At 35.8% G+C, this 23,027-nt stretch overlaps 1 protein-coding gene across 2 annotated transcripts; it reads left to right on the top strand.

Annotated features, from left to right (window-relative positions):
- Positions 1–10,275: 10,275 nt before the first annotated feature.
- Positions 10,276–17,990, top strand: LOC129272488 (zinc finger matrin-type protein 5-like). Of its 2 annotated transcripts, XR_010298312.1 has the most exons (5): positions 10,276–10,471; positions 13,031–13,093; positions 13,464–13,535; positions 14,291–14,875; positions 15,018–17,990. XR_010298312.1 is itself a non-coding variant. In XM_054909634.2 (4 exons), exons 1-4 carry the CDS (start codon positions 10,345–10,347, stop codon positions 14,560–14,562), a joined length of 534 nt encoding a protein of 177 aa, XP_054765609.2. In that variant the 5' UTR covers positions 10,284–10,344; the 3' UTR covers positions 14,563–16,926. The 2 variants fall into 2 exon arrangements, 1 of the variants encoding a protein (XP_054765609.2); XM_054909634.2 differs by having other exon boundaries at positions 10,284–10,471; positions 14,291–16,926.
- The last annotated feature ends 5,037 nt before the right edge of the window (positions 17,991–23,027 follow it).

Here is a 23,027-nt window from a genome sequence, read left to right as displayed (position 1 = left end):
ATATGACTACAACAATATCAAAGATAACTTTAAAAATATGTTGAGGAATATACATACATATAAAAACATACTTTGATATTTAAAACTTTACAAATATAAGTTTCAGGAAACTAAAATCATTACCAAATCGGTGATTGTTGTTATCAGCGATTTCACCAGGCGGCTGTATTAGGTGATTTGCGTCGAGACGATTTTGTGACCACTCGCAAAGCATTTCGGGATTGAATATAACCACCTTATTTTCTCTGAGCTCTTCGCTGAACCCATCATCACAGTGCAGCTGCAGCGCAGCGCGCAGCCAATGCAATGCATCCGATGCATGGGTTGTTTTTTCGCCGTCCATGCCATGGTCTCGGACTCAGAGTTGAAATTTAGACCCGGATTTCGGGGATACAGCGCCTTTATTTCAGATTTATAGACTTAAAAGTCAAATGACATTTAAAATTTGAAATCTAACCTTGAACAATCATCGTTGATAAACATCAGCCCTGAAGCCATTACACTTCAAATCAGGCCAGGCAAATTAGACGTCATTGTCTAAGTTGCTAGATCTATGACGAGTCGCCTGAAGCCCCAGCGCATCATCAACGTCACTAGCTAGCTGCGCGACCGGCCCAGACTCGGCGCACCCAGGTCAGAAAAATGACCTCGATTATTACGGTGGTTGTCTATGCATTTATTAGTGGTGCAGCGAAATTCAGCAGAAGAAAATAAGAGATATGAGGTATCCTCGTCACAGGCTTAATATTCCAAAATGAGGAAAAATGTCAAAATCATGATTATTTAAGCTAAATATTTTCTTTAAAAATGAAAGTAATATTTTCAATATTTATACCCAGAATAACCGATCTAATAATTGTTCATTAAAAAATATTTGAAATTAACAAATGAAAAAAAATCAACTCGACAAATTTCCCAAAACCCCACCTTATTTTTTAAAGTGGTCACAAAATTCGAGCGGAGTTGACCTTCCTTAGAGCAACACGCTTGTGTGTTGCTGCCCTCTACGTTCGTTGCGCTGTACGTAGTAAGCGCTATTTTCTCAGTTGCTATGGCAAAAAGCGCAGCATGCGTGAGTCAAAGACAGCATAGCATGAAAGTCGGATCGCAAGGTGTGCGGTGTCGAGGCTTATGACTACCATGCGATTTAAGCTTCGACACTGCACACCTTGCGGTCCAACTACCATGCTGTCTGCTACTCACGCATGCAATATAAGGCCAGGGGGTGTTTCACAAAGATTTAAGTATGACTAAGAGTCGTCCTTAAATGCCTCATTACGTGCGATATAAGAGGCATGACGTCATTGGTCAGGTCATGAGTAGAGGCAGCGCACTACTGCCTGTTTGCGTTGGCATTTAAGTGCTACCTAAGTCATACTTAAATTGTTGTGAAACACCACCCATGTTACACTTTTAGTCAGGTTACACTATAAGGTCAGTGGTGTTTCACAAAGATTTTAATATGACTCTTACATGACATGCAACGTGAATCTTTTTTATCAATACCGTACGCAGTAGTGCGAGTCCTATCAGCATGATCTGACCAATGCAGTGATGTCTTTTATACTGCATGCAAGTAGGCCCAGATTACACTTATAGATCAGGATACCTTCTAAAGCCTGGTTACGCTTTAAAGAAGGTAACTCTTAAAAGCAGGTTAAATTATTAGGAGAGGTTACACAATAAGCACATGAATCACACTTAAAAGGTCTATGGATCAGCCACTTGACTTTTCAATTGCAGGTTACATTATAAGGCAAGGTTACACAATAAGCACAGGTATCACACTATCAGGCAACTCAGCCTAGATTACACTAAAAGATCAGGATACATTTTAAAGCCAGGTTTAAAGCAAGGTTACTGTTTTAAGAAGTTAACTCTTTGCAGGTTAAACTATAAGGCCAGGTTACACAATAAGCACAGGTATCACACTTTAAAGCCTATCAAAGCCAGATTACTTTTTAATTCCAGGTTACATTATATAGGCCAGGGGGTGTTTCACAAAGATTTAATTATGACTTAGAGTCGCACTGAAATGCCTAGTTTTGCGTGGTATAAAAGCCATGACCGCATTGCGCATTGGTCAGATCATGCAAAGAGGACGCGCACTATTGCGTATTGATGAATTAGATTGCGCGTTGCATTTCAGATACGCGTCGGCATTTAAGTGCGATTTAAGTCATACTTAAATCTTTGTGAAACACCCCCCAGGTTGCGTTGACCATGTTTCAGTTTTAACCTAGTTACTCTTTAATGTTGGGTTACATTACAAGGCAAGACTACATGATCAGGCCATGTTACACTTTTAGTCAGGTTACACAATAAGGTCAGGGGTGTTTCACAAAGATTTTAATATGACTCTTACATGACATGCAACGTGAATCTTTTTTATCAATACCGTACGCAGTAGTGCGAGTCCTCTCAGCATGATCTGACCAATGCGGTGATGTCTTTTATACTGCACGCAAGTAGGCCCAGATTACACTACTGCTATATCAGACTTTGTTCTTGTATTAAAAGTCTTCAGATTACTAAAAAATAGTGGTCATAAAACTGTCTGGGAGTTATGCTTAATTTTATACCTTAAAAACCATTTGTGACTTTGAGGATTTTTTCACTCTTATTTTTTGGGGGATTTTTTTTAACAAAAACATCACACTGATCATTTCATGACATGAATGCAAGCAAGAATAAAACCTGCAAAATAAACATTTCTAATTATATGCATTCTAATTTTATATGAATTAAACAAGGATCAATAGACCGGTTTACTAACATATTCAAATTTTATGCATACCAGTTGCTTCTAACAACCGGAAAGCTTGCCTGATATTTGCCGAAAATAGCAACAACTAATGTATGCAAAGTGGATTCCAAGTATTGAAATACCATTAATAGGTACAGGTTAATAGAATAACTCGTTACTAGGCCCCGATGGAAGAAACATCCATAAATTTGACTATATTAGTAAACCGGTCTATTCCAGGGCGTCACTGGTACCTATCTCCTGTTGGTGGCGAGCTGCTCATTGTTGGAAAGTGAACATTGCGCGTTGGATCTCAAATCAAAAGTTTTTTATTAGAATATCTCTTTTACAGTTTTATTGATCAAATTTGTATATATCCAATATATAGTATTCCTCTGGTAATTATGGAGTCAGAAGACATGGAACTGTTATTATTTTGGCTATATAGATCCATAATGTTTTGGATATTCATGTTTGTGCAATCATCAATTTCAGGTTTCTGAATGTATCAGGATTGGGTTCTGGCTTAGTGGTCGAGGATTTGGCTTTGCGTCCCACCCCACCCACAAACAACAATATATAGTTGACTTGCCATATTATTGTATTTTAATAACTCAGGTATATGATTTTTTTTGTATTCTAAGAATTTTATGTCGTATATATAATGCTTTTGTCTAGTTTTGTTTTTAGGAGTTTCACAGAGTATTCATTTGCTTTATACTTCGCTTTATTTTTGCTGCTTTGTTCTCCTTAGCAAGATATATATAGCATCATTTTGCTAGTACGTTTGTTTCTTTTGATTGCTCTTTCTTTTATGTACATATATTTTATAGAAACAGGCCCACTCCACCTCAAGTAAAAGGTTGTCTTGTACACATCGGGGTGTGGCCTTCTAATCTAAATTGTTTGGTCTTCCTTATGGTATGAGATATATGGAGTTTAATTTAAACTATTATTTGAATAGTTTTGTGGAGTAGAGTATTTGTTACCCATACAGATAACATGACTTTTGTCTTTCTTAATCTAAGAGTTTTATGAAGTATATTGACGACTAGATTTGCTTCACATCTCAGTGTATTTTGTTAATTTTTTCTTCAATAAAGTTACATCAGCACTTTATATGCACATGTGTTTCTTGAGTACTTTATGTACTGTATCTTAAGCTTATTATAATGACTTACATTCATTCATTTTATAATGTTTAAGCCTGGTGATGCTTCAGTTACTTGATGTATGTCAAATTCATAGATGCCTTAAAATTAATGTTGGGGTGTTGCAAGAAAATATTTGCGATCAATTGCAAATTTATGATGCAAATTTACAAGTAATAGATCAATTTAAACTAAGGCAAATCAATTTATACTTATTGATGCAAAAAGCAGGCCATCAGTCAGTTGCAAATTTGCAATGAAATGCATGAATTTCAATTGATTTTGGGACCTGAAATTGACTTGCGATCAATCGCAAGTTTCTTGCAACACCCCATAAGAGTACAGAATATATGAATAATGTGTGTGAGCACCAGCATTGGTATGAGGCAAGTAAAAGTATTGTGGAAATATGAAAAGATGTGACGGATATGAGAAAAGATGAGCCTGAGAAGACTGAGAAACATCTAAAATTATCTTTGAACCAGGACTTCGATTTAGCTAATTTATAGAGAAATGCTATGCACTGAGGCCAAAAATCAAAAGAAATTAAGAAAATGATATCTTTGCAGATCTTGCTTTTCTTCTTTTACAAATAAACAATTTTTACCAAAGAGTTTACCTTATGAAGGGATGGTCCCAGCTGGAGATATTTACATATCAATACATAGAGTAAAATTCACAAAGCAAAATGCTGAAAGTTTTATAAAAATCGGATAACAAATTATTTGTTATTAAAGCAAAGTTATTGAATATTAAAGATTTGCATTTTGCCGTTGAAATAGTTCTAGGCATGTATTTATGAATATTCATTAGGTGGGCTGATGATATCCTTTCCCACTTGTTCTTTTGTATTTCATTATATGAAATTAGGTTTATTCAAAAATTTCTACCAAGAACTAAAACAATTGGATTGACAACTGATTAAGTGCATTAGTTATTTACTGCCGCAACTTATTTCATCATAATGGAGACACATCATTTACACATGTATGAAAAAATGAAACATTTATGATTTCATGTAATAACATAAGAAAAGGGAAGAGGGGATGTGACATCAGCCCACCTAATGAATATTCATGACGATGTGCATATAACTGTTTTCACAAAATATTGATAAAACTTCGTTATTTGTTATCCGATTTTGATGAAATTTTCAGCATTTTGCTCAGTGAATTTTATTATTTATTTAGATATAAATATTTTCAGCCCGGATCATCCTTTTAATGAGGATTTGTTTTGCGACTATTTGAAATGCTAACTTTCATTTCTGACATGGCAATAAATGCCGAAGTTTATAACATATGTGTAATCCTTCTTTGTTTACTATTTATGAAAAAATGGTTAGCTTATTAATGGTCAAGTCCACCCGAGAAAAACGTTGATTTGAATAAGTAGAGAAAAATCAAACTAGCATAACTGAAAATTTCATCAAAATCGGATGTAAAATAAGAAAGTTATGACATTTTTAAGTTTCGCTTATTTTTCACAAAACAGTGATATGCACAACTCAGTGACATGTTAATAAGACAGTCGATGATGTCCATCACGCACTATTTCTTTTGTTTTCAATTGTTTGAATTATAAAATATTTCACTTTTTACAGTTTTAACATTAATGACCAACTTGACTAAACCATATTTTGCAGGGCCTCTTTGTAAATCAGTTCTATAACTGAAAGGGCTACCCTGCGTGAAAACTGAAATAAATGTAGCATTAAATAATTCTAATTCCACATGTTCAGGGAGGAATTAATCCTTGTATCACTTGACAATAAGGAGAAAATGAGAATGTTTCATATTTCAGATAATAAAATACAAAAGAAAGAGTGGATGACGTCATAAGTCTCTTTATTTGCATACTGACTAGGATGTGTATATAACTGTTTTGTGAAATGAAGCGAAAGTTTTAAATGTCATAACTTTCTTATTTTTCATCCGATTTCGATGAAATTTTCAGTGTTATGCTTGCTAGATTTTTATCTTTTTATTCAAATCAACTTTTTGTTGGGGTGGACTTGTCCTTTAACAATTAAAACCACTGTCGTAAATTTCCAAAATTGGAGATAGAAATAAAATAAGAAAGAGAAAGATATTGAGAAGGGAAAGGGTTCAATGAGTCATTTCCTTTTTTATATATGCGCTAGCTACCACTTGGTACAAGTGCAGTACACAGGGGAAAGGCGTGCACCCCATGAAAGTTGGAGGGAGAGTAAAAAAGGGAACTTATATGTCAAAATGGGCATTTGGTGCAAACGGATATTTTCACCATGAGATTATCATCTGCGTGAAGTAGTTGTGAGTTTTGTGGTACTAAAGTTGAGCAAAGCCTTCAGGACTAGTGATTGATTACATAATTTTACGTAGGCTTTATTTTTTCCGCGAGCAAATGGTCAGAAAAAATTTAAAACCTGAATATGTGAAATTCGATTTTTGGTCAATTGTGGTGATTACTGTCAAAAGAGCATCCTTGCGAGATGTTACAGGCGCGAATCACCATCTCAAACTTTTGGATATTTTATGTAATAAGACAAGAAAATTAAAACTTACTACTAGTTTTTGTTATGTGTATCAAATTAACTAAAGAATTTACACAAGCGCGAAGCGCGAGCATTTAGTGACTGATGAATAGGATACATCTAACAAATCGGATAGGGAAGAGTGGGGCTAATCCGCCCCAGGTTCAAGTCCGCCCACCACTTGATTTGTCACTTTGCTGTGACTGGATGTAGGTTTTGTTGATGTAATGTTAACATGCCCAAGGTAGCAACATAACTTGGTGCGAGGTCATCTGTTCGGAATTTCAGAAAACTATTAAAGGCGACTTTTCCATTTCGAGGCCATTTGTAAAATGAAATGTCTTGTATCTTTTGTATAGGCACTCATGAATGCAGTTATATATATATATTTATATATATATATATATATATATATATATATATATATATATATATATATATATATATATGCAGGAGTGATATTTGTTGCTTACTGAAATATGCATTTGATATTTTAAAATATGTAAGTATCTTGTAAGTTTTGCGAAAAACAAGAGAACAGAAAATGGCTGCATATATCATTTTGCAAAAAGGGAACTTTCAATTTTGAAACAAGTTATAGACTAAAGTGCGAGTCCAGGATTGTTTTCTTTTTGGGGGGTATCTTTTTATTCTTGTAATCGAATGTAGAATGGGCCATGAGGTATCAGAATTACAATTTTGTCATCGTACTCGCCAAATGTGCCAAATCATTTTCTTTACAAAACTTACCTGCATGTATCTAAAAATAAAACAAGCGAGCACAACGCAGGAGGAAAGATGTACAATATCTTTATTGGTACCATACTTTGATTTGATTTGCATTGTTTCATTTACAAATTCATAGTAATAACTGGAGAATAATTATAATTCACAATAATACATACATACATACATGATAAACAAAGAACAATTGGATTAAAATGTCAATTTTAAAAAGTGATCATTGTATAGAAATTTAGCAAAGTATTGAATAAGTAACTGCAGTAAGTCGGGGAGAAGGTCACTAGATCCCGAAAATATGAACATGACGAATAGTAGGCCTATAATTTGTTTTTCGTAAAGTAAAATACATAATTAGCCAAACACTGTTTTCATGACTGCATACATTGAACACTTACAATGTTAAATATAGGATGTAAATACAAATGACACGCACAAATTGAATTATATTATTGTGCATATTAGTGCAAAAATAAATAAAATGAAAAAGCTGATGTAAGAGTAACAGAAAGAGGGAGAGAGAGAGAGAGAAAATAATTCTTCAAGTCAGTCACTGTTGAGGTTTATGTATTTGGAAAACAATGTGCTTTTCAATTTTTTTTTAAAGCTATGCAAGCTTTGGGGAACCTTTAAAACTATCATCTAATGAAATCCAGAATTTAATCCTAATTAACGAAAATATCTTATTTGCAAAAAGATATTGTCATTTCATCGTTAAGTTACACAAAGAAAATAATTTGATAATTTTCTCCTCTTAAATACTTCCTTATCCTTATCACTTGTTATTTTCATGAAATAATATATATATTGGACAATTCATATTTTTATTGATAATTCAGTGTTTTATGTTGATCATTTAGTCCCACAGGGAAAAGGAGGCACATGCCCCCAATTGCCCCCCCCCCTCCGCCTTGTCCCCCCCCAAAAAAAAAATAACCATAGGAAACTATTTTTTTTTTCCAAAATGGAGGCCTTTTTTAAATGAAATATGTCCTTTTCTAACAATATACTTTTTAAGAAGTAAAATAATACATTTAAGGTTAAAAAATCACTAAATTTTTGGCTCGTGCTTCGCGCTCTACAATTATCATTATTCAGTAAGGTAGTACTTATCCTGTTTACGGTTTTCAAAATGTTTAGAATGTCCAGTGTCTAAGTTTCTATTATTTACAATTTTTCTCGCGTTTCGCGCTAGCATCAAAGGTATTCATGTTTCTGGTGACAAAAAAATTTGAGGTCGCGATTCGCACTTAAATAACTCGAAATAATGCCCTTTTATTTTATAACTGATTAGCACCATGAAGCGGATTTTGCACCTTCAGATTTGACATTTTTCCAAAGCGCTTGCATGCTATACTCTCTCGCGGAAAAGAGCCTATATATCTCAGAAATCACTGAGTTCAAAAGACCTATAAATTACTACAAAACATCCAACTACTTCATGCAGAGGGTAGTGTCATGGTAACATGTACGTTTGCACCAAAATGCAAATCTTGACATACTAAGTACTCTTTTTGTCTTTGCCCCCCCCCCCCCCCTCCAAACGAAAATATGTTCAGAGCCGCCCCTGCTTTTACTCTTTAAATGTATGTTAATCTAATTTGTAAAATATTCACGCACAAACACTCTGTATGGGTTATGCTTTTTCAACTGGTTAAGTTTTTTTTTTTGGGGGGGGGGGGTTGTAGTCCATTAAAAAAAAAAACATCTTATTCATCACAAAATAAGAGATTTAAAAAAAGTGCAGCATATTTTTCATTTGAAGAAAATCATAGGTGATCGATCGTGTACGTGTACGTACATGCAGTGGATCATACGCGTGCATCCGGTGCGTTGGTGTACAAACAAATGGTACCAAACAACACAGAGGCAGTGCGCGCACACACTGGACATATTTTCAATAAGCTAGGGAGCGAGTTACGCTATAGCATGAGTTTACAGTTTAAGGACGTTCCACAGTTATGTTTGTGCGCATTATGATCTGCGCATAGTTTACACTCTGCGCGCTGACGTCACAATGGATGAACAGGTGATTAATTAGCTGCGGGTATGTGCTGATTTTTCTCATCTTCTGCATTTAACTGCAGATCCGATGCGTTATTTCATGAAGCTAAAAAATTGAATTATTCCATGGACCATTCAAAAAAAAAGATTCTCTACAATTTCAAAATACTTTACTCTGCAGTGCTGCCAAGAATCACGAATATTACCCCGAGTTTGAATAAATGGTAGAGTGGTTTTGATTTTTTCTTCACATAGATACAAAGCATTCGGCGCATTTTTGGTGTTTTAAAAAGCAAATTTGCTCTAATAAAAATACTGATAGTTTAAAAACAAGCACATGAACCCCTATATTTTAATGTTTGTTCCTCTTAGGTATACCTTCCTCTACAACTCTACAAATTTTGGTGAAAATGACATGGATTTTGAATAAAGTGCAGCATTTATTGTACTTTTGTAGTTTGTTACTGAAATTTTACATTTTTTAGATTGGGGTTTTGTTATCTTTTACGCCATATTTAAGAACTGACAGTGCTGTTAAACTTAAAATTGCAAACAAATAGCACTATAAATATATTCCCCATTCTAACGATACAATTATTAACTCTCTTGCGAAATTTGATGACCTTTTCATGTATTTTGACTGAGTAATAGAGGTTTAAACTCATTGTAGTAATCTTGGGCGGTCTAAAAATGCCAAATTCTTTTGAATGCGCAATTCTTAAGAACATCAATTTGGGTGAACTTTGAAGTTCTATAGCAAAAAATCAAGCACATGGACCTATGTTAATTTTTGCATATTTCGAATATTAAGGTTCTAAAGTATCTATGTGCAAAGTTTGGTAAAAATGACATGGTTTTCACTTTAACTGTGGAACGTCCTTAAGACCTTAACATACGCCAGTGAGTCCTGTAGAATTTAATTATAATGATAATTATATGTAATGATATATAAATCAGAGAGCCAGATGAACGTATAAAACATAAATTTAGGCTCGCTGTTTTATTATCCGATTTTCGTTAAAAATCAAACTTGAAAAATTCCAGGAAATGTCGGGGAAATGTCTATGAATTTTTGGAAATTTGGGATTCAGTTTCGGAAAATTTGTTTTGGATCTGTGGAAACACTGATTTGGCGTTCCATACTTTATTATTGAAATTTTTTCTCCGCCGCATTTCTGAAACAAAAAATGGGGAAAAGGTACTATTGTGACTACTGCGACAAGAGTTTTGCTGATAATTCAGAGAACAGAAAGAAACATCTTAATGGAGTCGTTCATGACCGACTGCGGAAGCTTCATTACTCACAATTTAGAGGTACGTACGTGCGTTGGTGCAATGTCATTGTGTGACTGAGATTTCGCCGCGGACGGCCCGGGCTTCGCCTCAGCTCACGATCACCCGGCCGGCCGTCCGGCAGGGCACGCTGCGCTGCGCCGCTTATTATCGGACAATGACTCAGATCCGGTCAGACTTAGTCTTGAGGACTCCATGATGATGTCTTTTAAAAAAAATTTGACATATACTTCTTCATCATTGGAGTCTTGAATCCCCTCCCATATTGATATATTCATAAGACTAATAAGAGAGACATGTAATTATTGTAAACACAGATGACAGATGGATTTCCCTAGTACTAGTATGATGGGGGGACCTAAAGCTACGCACTTTGTTTTCAAACAATAAAAACTATCCCAATTTTAATACTTCAACAAATATCTTTCACTAATTTGTGGCAAACATTCTAAAGATCATTAACCAGGAAGAAAATATCGCAAAACTCACTATTACGAAAATCCCGCCGTGTTTTCCGAACACCTCTTGATTTCGCCACCCGATGTAGAAGGGGTCCTAAAGCTACGCACTCGATTTATCATGCAAAAAAATAGTATTTCCTATGCCTCAATTTCTAAAATATATTTATATTATTATAGGATAAAATGAAATTTAAGCGAATATAACTCCAAAATTCCAAACAGTTGTTGGTTTCTCTGCATTTAGAGATTTACTGCAGCCTCTGTAGAAAAAATTGAAAAGGAATCGTTCGTCACACTGCAGTCACAGTTCCACACACAGAGTGCGCATTTGCCATAAAAACTGTATGCGCGATGAGTGGTGCGTAGCTTTAGGACCCGCGCAGCTTTAGGACCCCCTACCATACTAGTACTAGTAGTAGGAAATCAATCTTTTTTATTAAAAAATCATGATTCACGTAAATGATCGTGATTTTATTATTCTCTACACCTTCCTACGGCTACGCCTAATGGCATGCATAAGAAGGTTTAAAAAAATATTCTATTAAAATGTGAAAAAATAAATGTTTCTTACCAGACGGATGTCGTGTAGATCCCTCGATCCAAATGTCCTACACAACGCAAATACAATACATAGGGTCGTCCCTTGAACCGCTTATGTATGACGTACGTCCGGTTAGCGATGCCGTTTTGAAGAACAATTTATAGATAGAAATTATTATTTCACAAATAATAAAATTCATTACGTGATTATAAATAATTAGCATATACTTTTTTAAAAAGATATCATGGAGTCCTCAAGACTAGGTCAGACTTACCTCGAGCGAAGTTCGTGCAGGCTCCACTCCACTTCACTACCGCTACACTATGCTCCACCTACCCGAACTTCGAGACCATGAATTCGATCGGATATTCTGAGTGACAGAAGGTGGGATTTTATGGTGGGAAAATAAAAGATTCATGCAACATCACGATCTTTAAAACAAGTACAACTAATATTCTTACTTTACACAAAGCTTCACTTCTTTTCCATGCTTCTATCAGTCTCAAAATTGGTGATTTAGAGCCAACATGAAGTTCCTCACACGTATAAATATTAATGCGCTGCCGAATTCAAAACATCGCATGCGGGAGGCACCGGGTCCGGTCATGACAAGTCTCTCAGTCACATTTCGAGGTCAATATACCCACCTCTTTTCCAAATATCGCGATCGGGAACGGCTGTATTTCAGCTTTGATCTCGATGTTGTTGTTCAGTCCTCAGACATCACTTCGCGGATCGCTTGGATTCGCCGTGCGCCGTAATGTTGATATGGACTGCAGTTATGCGACCAAAAGATTCGCCTGCAGCATGCTGGCAGTTTGTTCGCATGATTTGGTTGCTAACTTCAGTCCATATCAACAATTTTGCTATTTTTTCATTCAGCATATTATGATACCATATTTCAATAGAGCACAATGAAAAGAAATACCTCCACTATCCAAACTTAGTGAGAATCGGTCCATGTGTGGGGACCCAAGATATGACCAAATGTAAATTAACCAAATGCATGTGGGAATAAGGCATAGTCCCCATTGAAGTCAATGTATTATTTTCCTTTTTCATAGCATTTAGATCCAGGCCAATTATACATCAATTGATTTCAATGCAGCAAATTATGTATTCATTAGGTCATTTCTCTACTTCATGCATTTGTTTTAATCTTTTATTCTAAGAAAAGAAATACCTCCACTATCCAAACTTGGTGAGAATCGGTCCATGTGTGGGGACCCAAGATATGACCAAATGCATGTGGGAATAAGGCATAGTCCCCATTGAAGTCAATGTATTATTTTCCTTTTTCATAGCATTTAGATCCAGGCCAATTATACATCAATTGATTTCAATGCAGCAAATTATGTATTCATGAGGTCATTTCTCTACTTCATGCATTTGTTTTAATCTTTTATTCTAAGGGATAACAAGAACTGTAGTAAATGCAACTTAAATTCCACTTTGACACCAATGTCATGCCTAATAGTAATACTTTTTGACATTTAAAAAGAAAGTCAAATGAAGATCTGTCAGTGCAGTATAAGTATGTATTAGAATATTTTGTATTGAACTATTTATTTATTTCAGAACCGGAAGAGATTTTGTCAGAAGAGAGAGCCAAAATTCCATGTGTGAAGATAAAGCAATCAGGTAAGAAAGTTTGGTTATTTGAAAATAAAGATCTGAATGATCACTACCCCCTAATGCAGACAAAAATATGCAGCTTCATGTACCCCTTAAAGAATATGTGTTCTTTCTGTCCTCATTGTTTTTTAACACTGAAACTGATGTTATTGGTGAATAAGAGAACAATTATATTTTTCATACCAAGGAAAGGTTGTATTTGCATTTTCCCTTGCAGTAGGCATTGTGGAGCACAAGGCAATTTTTCAAAAATTGCCTGAAAAGTGAGAACCACTGTCAGTAATCTGGGATTTGGCATTTTGCGTACTTTAAGGAAATTTGAAATATTTTGACTTAACTATATACTTCCCGTATCTTTTATTTTTGTTTACATCAGGTTTCTGTCCTTTTGAGGGGAATTGTAGATACTCCCACTTGACTCCAGAATGGGAACGAGAGCTACTGGAAAGTAAGTGTTTGATTAAGAGATACAGGGGGGGGGGGGCTATTTCTAAAAGCTGTTTGTAAATATCCAAATTTTCACCTTTTTTAAAAGTCAATAAAATAATTTTAAAGATGATTTGTGCTTGATTGATTGTTGAAATGTACTTACTTTACGAGTATGCAAAACAGTATTATCCACTGACAATGCATGAGTTTGAAATAATCTTAAGTCCAGAATATAAATTTGTTTTGATGGCATTGTCATTTTTGAAAAAATTATGATTCTATCTGTACATTTTACATGAAGAAGGCCTGCTACAACGTTCATGCCCTTTGTTAAGATGCATGTCCTGATTGACATTTGCAAAATCTGCACAGATGAATGATTAGATTTTAACTTGCATCTTTCTTACAACTTACACCATTGGTTTTATGAATATTTTCAATTTATCTTACCAAAAAAAATTCAAAATTTGAATATGAACAATGGATTCAAGCATTGAAACTAAATGATCTTTAGATTTTACCAAAATATTTTATGCCTTAAATTAATTTCCTTTTATTTTTTTGCACACATAATCAGTTAATCTTGAATGTCAAATAGAAGAAAATGGGTACATGGCAGGAATTTATTCTATAATAGTCACTTCTTATTGACAGTTTTGGTAAAGCCTGAGAAGTATATGTAAGTGTAGAGACCATGGACCTGTTGGCTATTTGACAGACATGAGTGCTGTGTGATGACCCACTAATGCTATTATTTTACTTGTTCTGATGTAGAAATTGAAGCCAAGAAACTTGCAGCCAAGACAGCTGAGGATCGGGCAGCCAACCAACCGGAACCAAACCTTGCTGATTGGCTTGATAAAAGGAAAAAGAAAGACAATGCATCGTCAACGTCAGAGGGAGTAGATCCATCAGGTGGATCGGCAGCCCTGCAGCACATGCAGTTCAGCCTTCCTCCAGAGTTACAGAATATACCAGACCTTCCACCTTCAATGATCCCTCCCACTGGTGATTGCTTTGCTGAGACTGCAGAATGGGGTTTATGACCAATTCACTGTACAGGTGTATTTCCTATTCACACTCACTGCAGATTCAAAATGTTGAACATTTTCTCCAAATGAAAGGTGTTTGAGGTAAATATTATCCTTAGATTTAAATTTGGGGTTGAATATTTCAGAATACTTCAGCCTTCAAAAAGAATATCAAGGGTAAAAAATTTGATGAAATTTGCCTGAATTTTGCACAATGGAGATGGAAAGTCTGACTAATCTGGCAGCTTTTGTCCATATTACAGAGGTCATAATAGTGCCCCTAACTATTGTGGTCTCTGGCCGGTCTTTCAGCGAGTACTTAACAGGGGCCGCGGAACGGTTTTCAAAGTGGGGGGGCTGACCATGCTAAACATCACAATCATATGGTCATTTTTAAGTTTTTGTACACGGTTTTGGAAAAAAGTGGGGGGGGGGCTGAAGCCCCCCCGGTTCCGCGGCCCCTGCTTAAGTCGCATTGATGGTAAAGCGAGTGCCCACAGTTTTCAAACAACTTATAGCAATGAGAAAACGTAAACATAAGTTTTGAACGTGATACACAGTATTAGTAAATGACAATGGAGACTGAGTGTCAACTCACATGTTCTTCAGGAGCAGTTACTTGTGCAAACAAAGATATTGCAAAATATTATGTATTTCATTGCATGCCATGAATTAGGCTTGTTCACATTCTTTAATTTGATTATTACAAGCTGATACAGTATTAATTTTTATGAATTTTTATGAAACAGATATTTGTTATAAAAAACAACGTGCCATTCTTGTAACAAGATTTGTTATAGAAAAAAAATTGTTATAGTTATGTGACCTAAGTCCAATTCTGTATTGGAGTGGCACGGGGCTCTTTTAAAGTTTCAACAATTAATCATACAGTTTAATTTGTATGACTGATTTCACATAGCAATAGATGCCTCCAACCATGAAAAGCTAGTCTGCAAGCACAGACTCATATTTTACACTTCAACCAATAACAGGTCTAGAGTGAAGACTTGAATCCAAAGACTGTTTCAAATAAAAGCCAGCTACAGTACATAGTGAGTCTAGTCTCACTAATTCAGACTCTGTGTGATGCACTGTGCAAATTGCAAAAATCAAGGGTCTGTGCCTGCAGACTAATGAATAGTAGCCCTATGACCAGTTGGTTAACTCTGTGCTATGGGATCCTGATGAATGCCTCTGTGATATAATATCAGCAAGCTTGTTATCATTGGCTAGATTCAGGACTATTACCTTGTGTTTAGTATCTGCCACAATGGACTGATACATGTATGTACCTTTGATTAAACCAAGAGCGTTATCAGTGCAAAGATACGCCACCCAATTGATTGTCATCATGAAACTTACCCCTGCAAATTCCTCACTGTACAATTTTAAAGTGTTCATGCCTACGCTGTTTCTAAAAAAACGATAATGGTATAGGCCTATAAATTTACTCGTTTACTAGCATGTACTACATTCAAGAATTCCAAGATTCTTTGCTCCAGCAAAATATTGATGATTTGCCCCCCCCCCCCCCCCATGGTTGTTTTGGAGTTATAGGGTAGGTAGGCAGGTATTTTTTTCCCCTTTAAATCCCTCCAATCTGCATACACACCATTATTTATACAAGCACGTTTACACACAACTGATATTACACACAACCTACGTTTAGTCGTTTACATACTTACATTCAAACATACAACCCAGTGAAGTGATACCAAGTTCCTCCAAGATTGACACCATTCCCTCAGCCAATACATTGGAAAATGACCGTCCATCACTTCTAAACGCTTGACCAGAGTAAATTAACAAAGAGTACTGTCACAATTTTTTGTCAGCTATTTGCTGAATAATTTCTCCACCCAGTGATGACAGTACCCCCCCCTTTGCCCTCCCCCATCCCCAGATATCAATACACACTGTCTTCAAGATGAAATCACGATTTAGAGAAGTTTTTGTATTCATAAAATGTCGAGTTATTTTGAAAATTTTGCCTCACGAGCTGCTTATAAGATGATGCTGTGGTAGCTCTCTCATAGCAATATGCCAAAAGGTCAAGTCCACATCAACAAAAAAAAATTATTTGAATAAATAGAGTTATTTCCCTTGTTTTTTTTAACACAAAACAGTCAAATACACAAAACAATGGTATGCAAATTAGAGTTGATTATGTCACTCACATCGCATTCCTTTTTAATTATTTTTTGCATTTTATTATATAAATTTTAGCAAATTTGATGACGGAAACTCTTCATCAAATCACAATAGGTTACATTTAGATAAACTACAAATGTTATTGGAGGAATTAAAATCCCTCTCAAAATTTATTAAAGAAAATAATGAGAAAATTAAAATACAATATACATGTCAGGTACATGTATCAAAGAACAAAATACAAAAGAAATTAGAGTATGTGTGACATAATCGGTTCTGTAATTTGCACCAAGATGAGCATATAATCGTTTTATGAAATTAGGCAAAATTTCTCAATGTCAAAAGAGTATTTTATTTAAATCTAGAATCAAAGTTTTATGAATTTTTCTGCAATACTTTATTTTTCTTTAAATTCAAATGAATTTTTTGGTGGGGTGGACTTCTCCTTTACTCTTTACATGGAATATAGGGAATGCAAAGCAAATATTCATCCATGAACAAAATTGTCTAAAAAATATGCAAATCAGTAATTGGACACATGTTCACTTTCCTTTCATCCAGGCCTCTCCCTCACATCCAGGCCACTCTCTCACATCCACCAGGCTTACAGTCTTATAAGAAAAATGATGAATTAAATATATAATACCATCACACAACATTCACAGTGCTTCACAATAAATATTTCACTTCTCTTCATACATGCAATAGATATTGTGGAAAACAAAAACAAGGCGTAATCACATTCAAATACTTTAAAAGGACAAATATACCTTTCGAGAAAAAAATTGTGAACATACAGCATGTTAGATAACTCTTGACAGAGTTGCTAACAAAATATAATTATGGGGCATTTGCAATAAATTTATGCTTGATTAGGTTGAGTTGCAATTGCAAATCAACTACATGTTTGTGTTTAATCAAAGGACTTACCCTTGATTTTGGGACGTGTGATTGAGTAGAAAGTTTCTTGCAATGCCCTATTAGTTACTTAAAACCGTTCTTTGGTTTTAAATTGTGTGTTCTTATTTTTGACAAGCTGTATTCCTGTCCAAATCAGTGTTCTTAGTCCTACCCAAAACTCTGCTCTAATTTGTTGTTTCCAATATTGATAAAGATAAATTTTCTGTTGTATCATTATCAGTCCAAAATTTGCAAACTAGTTCTAGGAAAGCAAAGAGTGATAGGAGAAAAAATGGCTTTGTCCAAATCACAGTTATAGTACATGATGGAATCTCCCAGAATGAAGTAGCGAGCAGAAACCAGAGTCAGCAAGTGTGCAGATCTGAGTTTAGAAGAGACAAAGAAAAGAGAGAAATAGTCTAAATAATCATTCTAAGTATGAATTTTCTTATGTTGATTATGAGAGACTAATACTCTCTGCGACAGCCACAATTTATTCGAACAAAATGGTTTATAAATAATAATATGATAAATTTGTATAGCGCAGCCACTATATAGATATACTCTTCTGCACTTTGGTTACTCCTACTGCTAATACTAACTAAAAATGATGATCTACTTAATAAAAGCTTCCTTAAACAGATATGTCTTCAATAATGCTTTGAAAAAAGGAAAGCAATTCTGAAAGATAACTACTGGTTTGGCCATTCGATGCTTTAAACACCAGTAAAAGTGTCTTGAATGTTATTCTATGATTAACAGGTAACCAATGCAATTCTTTCAGGATAGGTGTGATATTTGAAAACTTTGTTGTGTAAGTCACAAGTCGAGCACAGGAATTTTGAACACGCTGCAATTTTGAAATCTGTGCACATGGTAAACCAAACAATACTCCATTACAATAATCAAGTTTACTACTTATCAAGGCATTAACAAGGCTCTCTGTTTTCTGATCTAAATATGTACGGATGTGGCGAAGATTATAGTGTGTGTAAAAGGCAGATTTGCACATACTGGATATCTGTGTCTCCATATTCAACTGAGTATCTAGCTAAACACCAAGGTTTCTTACTGTACTAATTGGTTTTACTTTAGATTCTCCAATTCTTATGTGATTTAACATCCAGTTTCGCAACTTGTGTGGATGTTCTGACAATGAAAAATTCAGTTTTCTTTTCATTTATAAGCATGAGCTTATGATGAAGCATCCAGGTACGGATATAGCTTGAACAGTCTTCCAAGATTGAAACATTACTCTCTAGTTGATTCTTATCAGGGATAAAAGAACTATGGCCTGATTTACTGGGAGTGATCTCTTCAGTTCAGCCAGTGCCTCGGAACTGCTGACGGACCCTGCTAACATGAGATAGGAACGATGCATATTCTTTCTTCATTATTTCAATAAAATCTGTGCGACTTTTCTTGTGTTTTCGAATCCGCATCTTCTTGATTCCATTGACATCCACTTTTTCCCATGCTTCATACTCTATCTCATCTTAAGACAGCTGTGATATCAGTTCTATCATCTGTTCGTTGGTTACTTCCTTGTTCGCTGTTTCAGGGTTTACTGGGACGTCCAATCCAAGGGAGTGTAAGCATTTCAATTTCATGGCCATGTTTTGATGAGTAGTACAAAGACATGTATTTCTGAGAGCAGTGATGTGAGTTTTACATGTCTTGGTCTGAGCTTGCAGAATTTGGAAAAGGAGATTGTGACATCTGGGTTATCAGAGCAGAACTTTCCATCGATGTTGATGAGATAGTCGGTCAGGATGAGAGTTTGAATCCCCTGTTTCTCATCATTCTTCTTTGCATCCGTTTACCTGGCATGCATCTACTGACGTCATCTCTTTCAAAGAAGCTTATCACTTTCTCCTGAAGGACTGCTCTTGCTGCAGATGAATTTTTAAGCAATTGAATTGATCACAAAAAGCTACAAGAAGTTTAAATCAAAATTTTAAATGACTGGAAGTGGAACAATCCAACAGCCACGCACAGATTCCACGTGGATCTCCCGGGGTAAGCAGGGGATAATCTGAGCACGGTGATTTCCATGTGTGTCTGAGTGAGATACACACAGACACTTAACGTGTTCAGATTATCCCCCGCTTACCTGTACATCCCCAGGAGGGTTCATGTGTTGATGTGTGATTGTTGATGCTACTGTCAAGCGGAGTGGGCAAGGTTTGGATTTTGGTCACCCTGACTTGCATTTCTCTGGCCAAGTCGTCTGCAGTCATTAGTGTCAACGTGACCAACCGAAACATCGATCGTGGAGAATAGATTTGACGTAACAGATGCATCATGCTCCTCACAAGATGTAACGTCATCACCTTCCTCTTCCACATTGAAAAGTACAGTACCATGTTTTTCTTTCTCTTTATTTATTGCATCCATTTCTTTGATATAGGCAGCAGTAACAGACTCATCCAGACCACTGCGATTGGCCAGCAACTGATCAATTTCTCTTAAAAACCCGGTCAATATTCATCCAAGTACCTTTACTATCACCATGTAACTTCTCAACCCTGCGAAATAGCTCATTCGTTATGGAAACATCGGCCTTCACTGCTTGTTGTGCCTCAAGACGATCCATCCTAGCAGCCATTTGGAGAAAAAAGCCTGGCTTGTCCTCCCAAGCCTCTGCAACTGACTTCTTGTTGACCACTTTCCTAGTGTTGGGTTCTTTCCCCTTTTGCCATTGCGATTGTTCTTCCTATGTTGCACTCCTCCTGCTAGATTATGAGAAGGTGTCACATTGGTTGTAAACCTTACATTGTCTGGATTAGGATAGATGCTTCCCTCATCCACAATATGACCCAAATATTTTCCTTTGGAAGAGGTGACATTTCTAGACCTTGGCCCGTATTCTGAAGTCGGGTTTAACTTAAACTCAGGTTTAAAGTTGTGGTTTAAGAATGGATAGCCAATTGTTACACAATCACTAACAGTAGAGATATCATACTTCAGCTCATTCGGCTCTCAAATCATTCATAATTGTGTAGGAAGTATAAATAGATGATTGTCTTCACCATCAATGAATCAGGAAAGAGCACAGTAAACATAAGAAACATACAACTTAATAAAAATTTTGATACTTTTGTCTTCCCATACTTAAACCACAACTTTAAACCTGAGTTTAAGTTAAACCCGACTTCAGAATATGGGCCCTTGACTTTGAGGTTCATCTTCACTTTGTGCCTCGATGTCAGGATTTTGTGTTTAGATAGACCTTCATCCATGTAATCAAGGTAAGTGCAGAATTTTTTTTCCCCTTTAATTTGGGGTGCTATGGCTACTGCATTCTACCCCATCTTGCATAGTACCCATGTCTGCCAACTATTACAGGGTGACTATATAAACGCCAATCCAGCAGTGTGGCTACAGCATCTCCCTTCGGAAGCAATGCAGTCGCACTTCACACCAACAATTTCATTATCATCCCTGTTTATCGTTGCTTCAACCTGATGGTAGTATCCAATTGTGATTAACGTACTTAACAGCATAAAATGATGTTTCTTCCAGACATCTTGTGTGTCACAACGCCCACCCATCCTGAATGCAGATAGCTCATACCTTCGCTGATGCTCCGAAAGTTTTGGTTGGGTTGGTTGTCACATGCAGGCATGCTGACAAAGTAGTCGTAGATATCTGGAGTAAGAAAAAAATAATAAAGTACATGTAATCTAGCTCTAAATAATTTATACATACTTCACTTTGCAAAACTGGTGCGCCAATTTTAATGAAGATATCTTTCAGACAAAGAAATACAATGTACACTGTGAGACATGTGTAACATTTCACTTTTTTATTGCTTTTTTAAAATTTACATTTCAATAGAGTTTCAACTCTATTGAGGTCCTAACGGTGCCTAGAGTGTCATTTTATTTTTACTTTTTTAGTCTCAAGATTTTCAGTCTTGACTCTTGATTGATTTAAAAACAAATTATGAAATCAAGACAATAGATTTCAAAATTTATGGTCAGTTTTTCACACTTTCTGAACATATAATGTTGATTAAATCGGAGAATAGATTTAAAATTCAGTGTTAATAAGAACTGTATTTAAAAGCAAATATCTTCGAAGTTTGAGTCCGAGACGGTAATTCATAATAATATTATCACACATACACGATATTGAGTATGTGGGACAACAATGTAGAGTGGTATCATAGACTTGAACGCAACTCTTGACTGCAGAAAACCACGTAAAAATACAACAAATTGTCAATAATGTACCTTGAAACTCCAACTTAGGCCATTGACGGACATCATCCACCCATTCGCTCATCTTCGACAAAAATTACTTCGTGGATGTAGTTAAAATCTCCGAAAATATATTAGTAAACAATGATTACCGTAGCAACACATTCAACAATATAGCGAGAAAGAAAGCTAACCGAGAAGCCCACCAGTACTGGCGACACGCGTAGAGGGCGGACTTCCATGAAAGGCCGCCCGTATTTGTCTATTAGGATATTTCATAGCTTCAATATGATCAATTGTTAAAGTTATAATATGCTCTGAATCTCCTTACGCTTTCTGCTGGATTGGGATGTTTTGCATTGAACATCAGGGAATCGAAAAATCCCCACACGTTTTCAGCCTGAGGAGGATATTGCAGATCAAGAACTTGGTAAACTTTGTAGCATCTAGAAACTGCGTCCAGGAGATCGGCACAAGCCAAAACTGTGTCTTCAGCTATGACAAGCACTGGCGGGGCTGAGAGTAAGATCCACGTATTGCCAACACATAAGGCTGGCTTTTCTTCACATGGCTCTTCCTCAAACCATCAACACTAGTTCCTTTCTAAAATGAAAGAAATAGCTTAATACAAAATAATAATTAAGAAAAAAATAAATATATGTCTTGGTTCTATATTATACAGAATGTATGTTATACCAACATTGTGATGAATGCAATTTTAAGCTATTTTCTTGGTTTAGTAGACATCTTTACACATAGTTTCACAGTGGATCGATTGTCTAATTCCATACAGAGAAGAACTACCTCAATCACTACAACATAGAAAACAAATCAATGTTAACAACTCATATTAAACAAGTGGAGTGTTATATCAAAGAAATTCAATAACGTAAGTTTTGCGTTCTATCTGGTCAACAACCTGTATCAATATATATCACTGTAATTACTGCTAATATAATCTGTACAAAGATTTAAATTTTTGTTTCAAAGATTCAATTAAGACTTTAGGAAGTAATACATTAAAGTGATGTTGCTTCCACTACAGAATTCTACCGCATTCTACCCCATTTTGGAGAGTACCCATGTCTGCCAACTATTACATGGACAAGTCCTGGGCTCTGGCCCTTCGCAGGCCGGAGCTCCCTGGGTTAGCGAAGATCCAATGCCAAACCCTACGTACGGGACTAAACATGTGTGAACACTGTGTACGTGCCGAATGTCTGT

This window comes from Lytechinus pictus, chromosome 2 (assembly GCF_037042905.1).
Source record: "Lytechinus pictus isolate F3 Inbred chromosome 2, Lp3.0, whole genome shotgun sequence".
NCBI classification, from domain to species: domain Eukaryota; kingdom Metazoa; phylum Echinodermata; class Echinoidea; order Temnopleuroida; family Toxopneustidae; genus Lytechinus; species Lytechinus pictus.
Note: the sequence above shows the minus strand (reverse complement) of the source record. Positions and strands in the feature narration are given on the sequence as shown.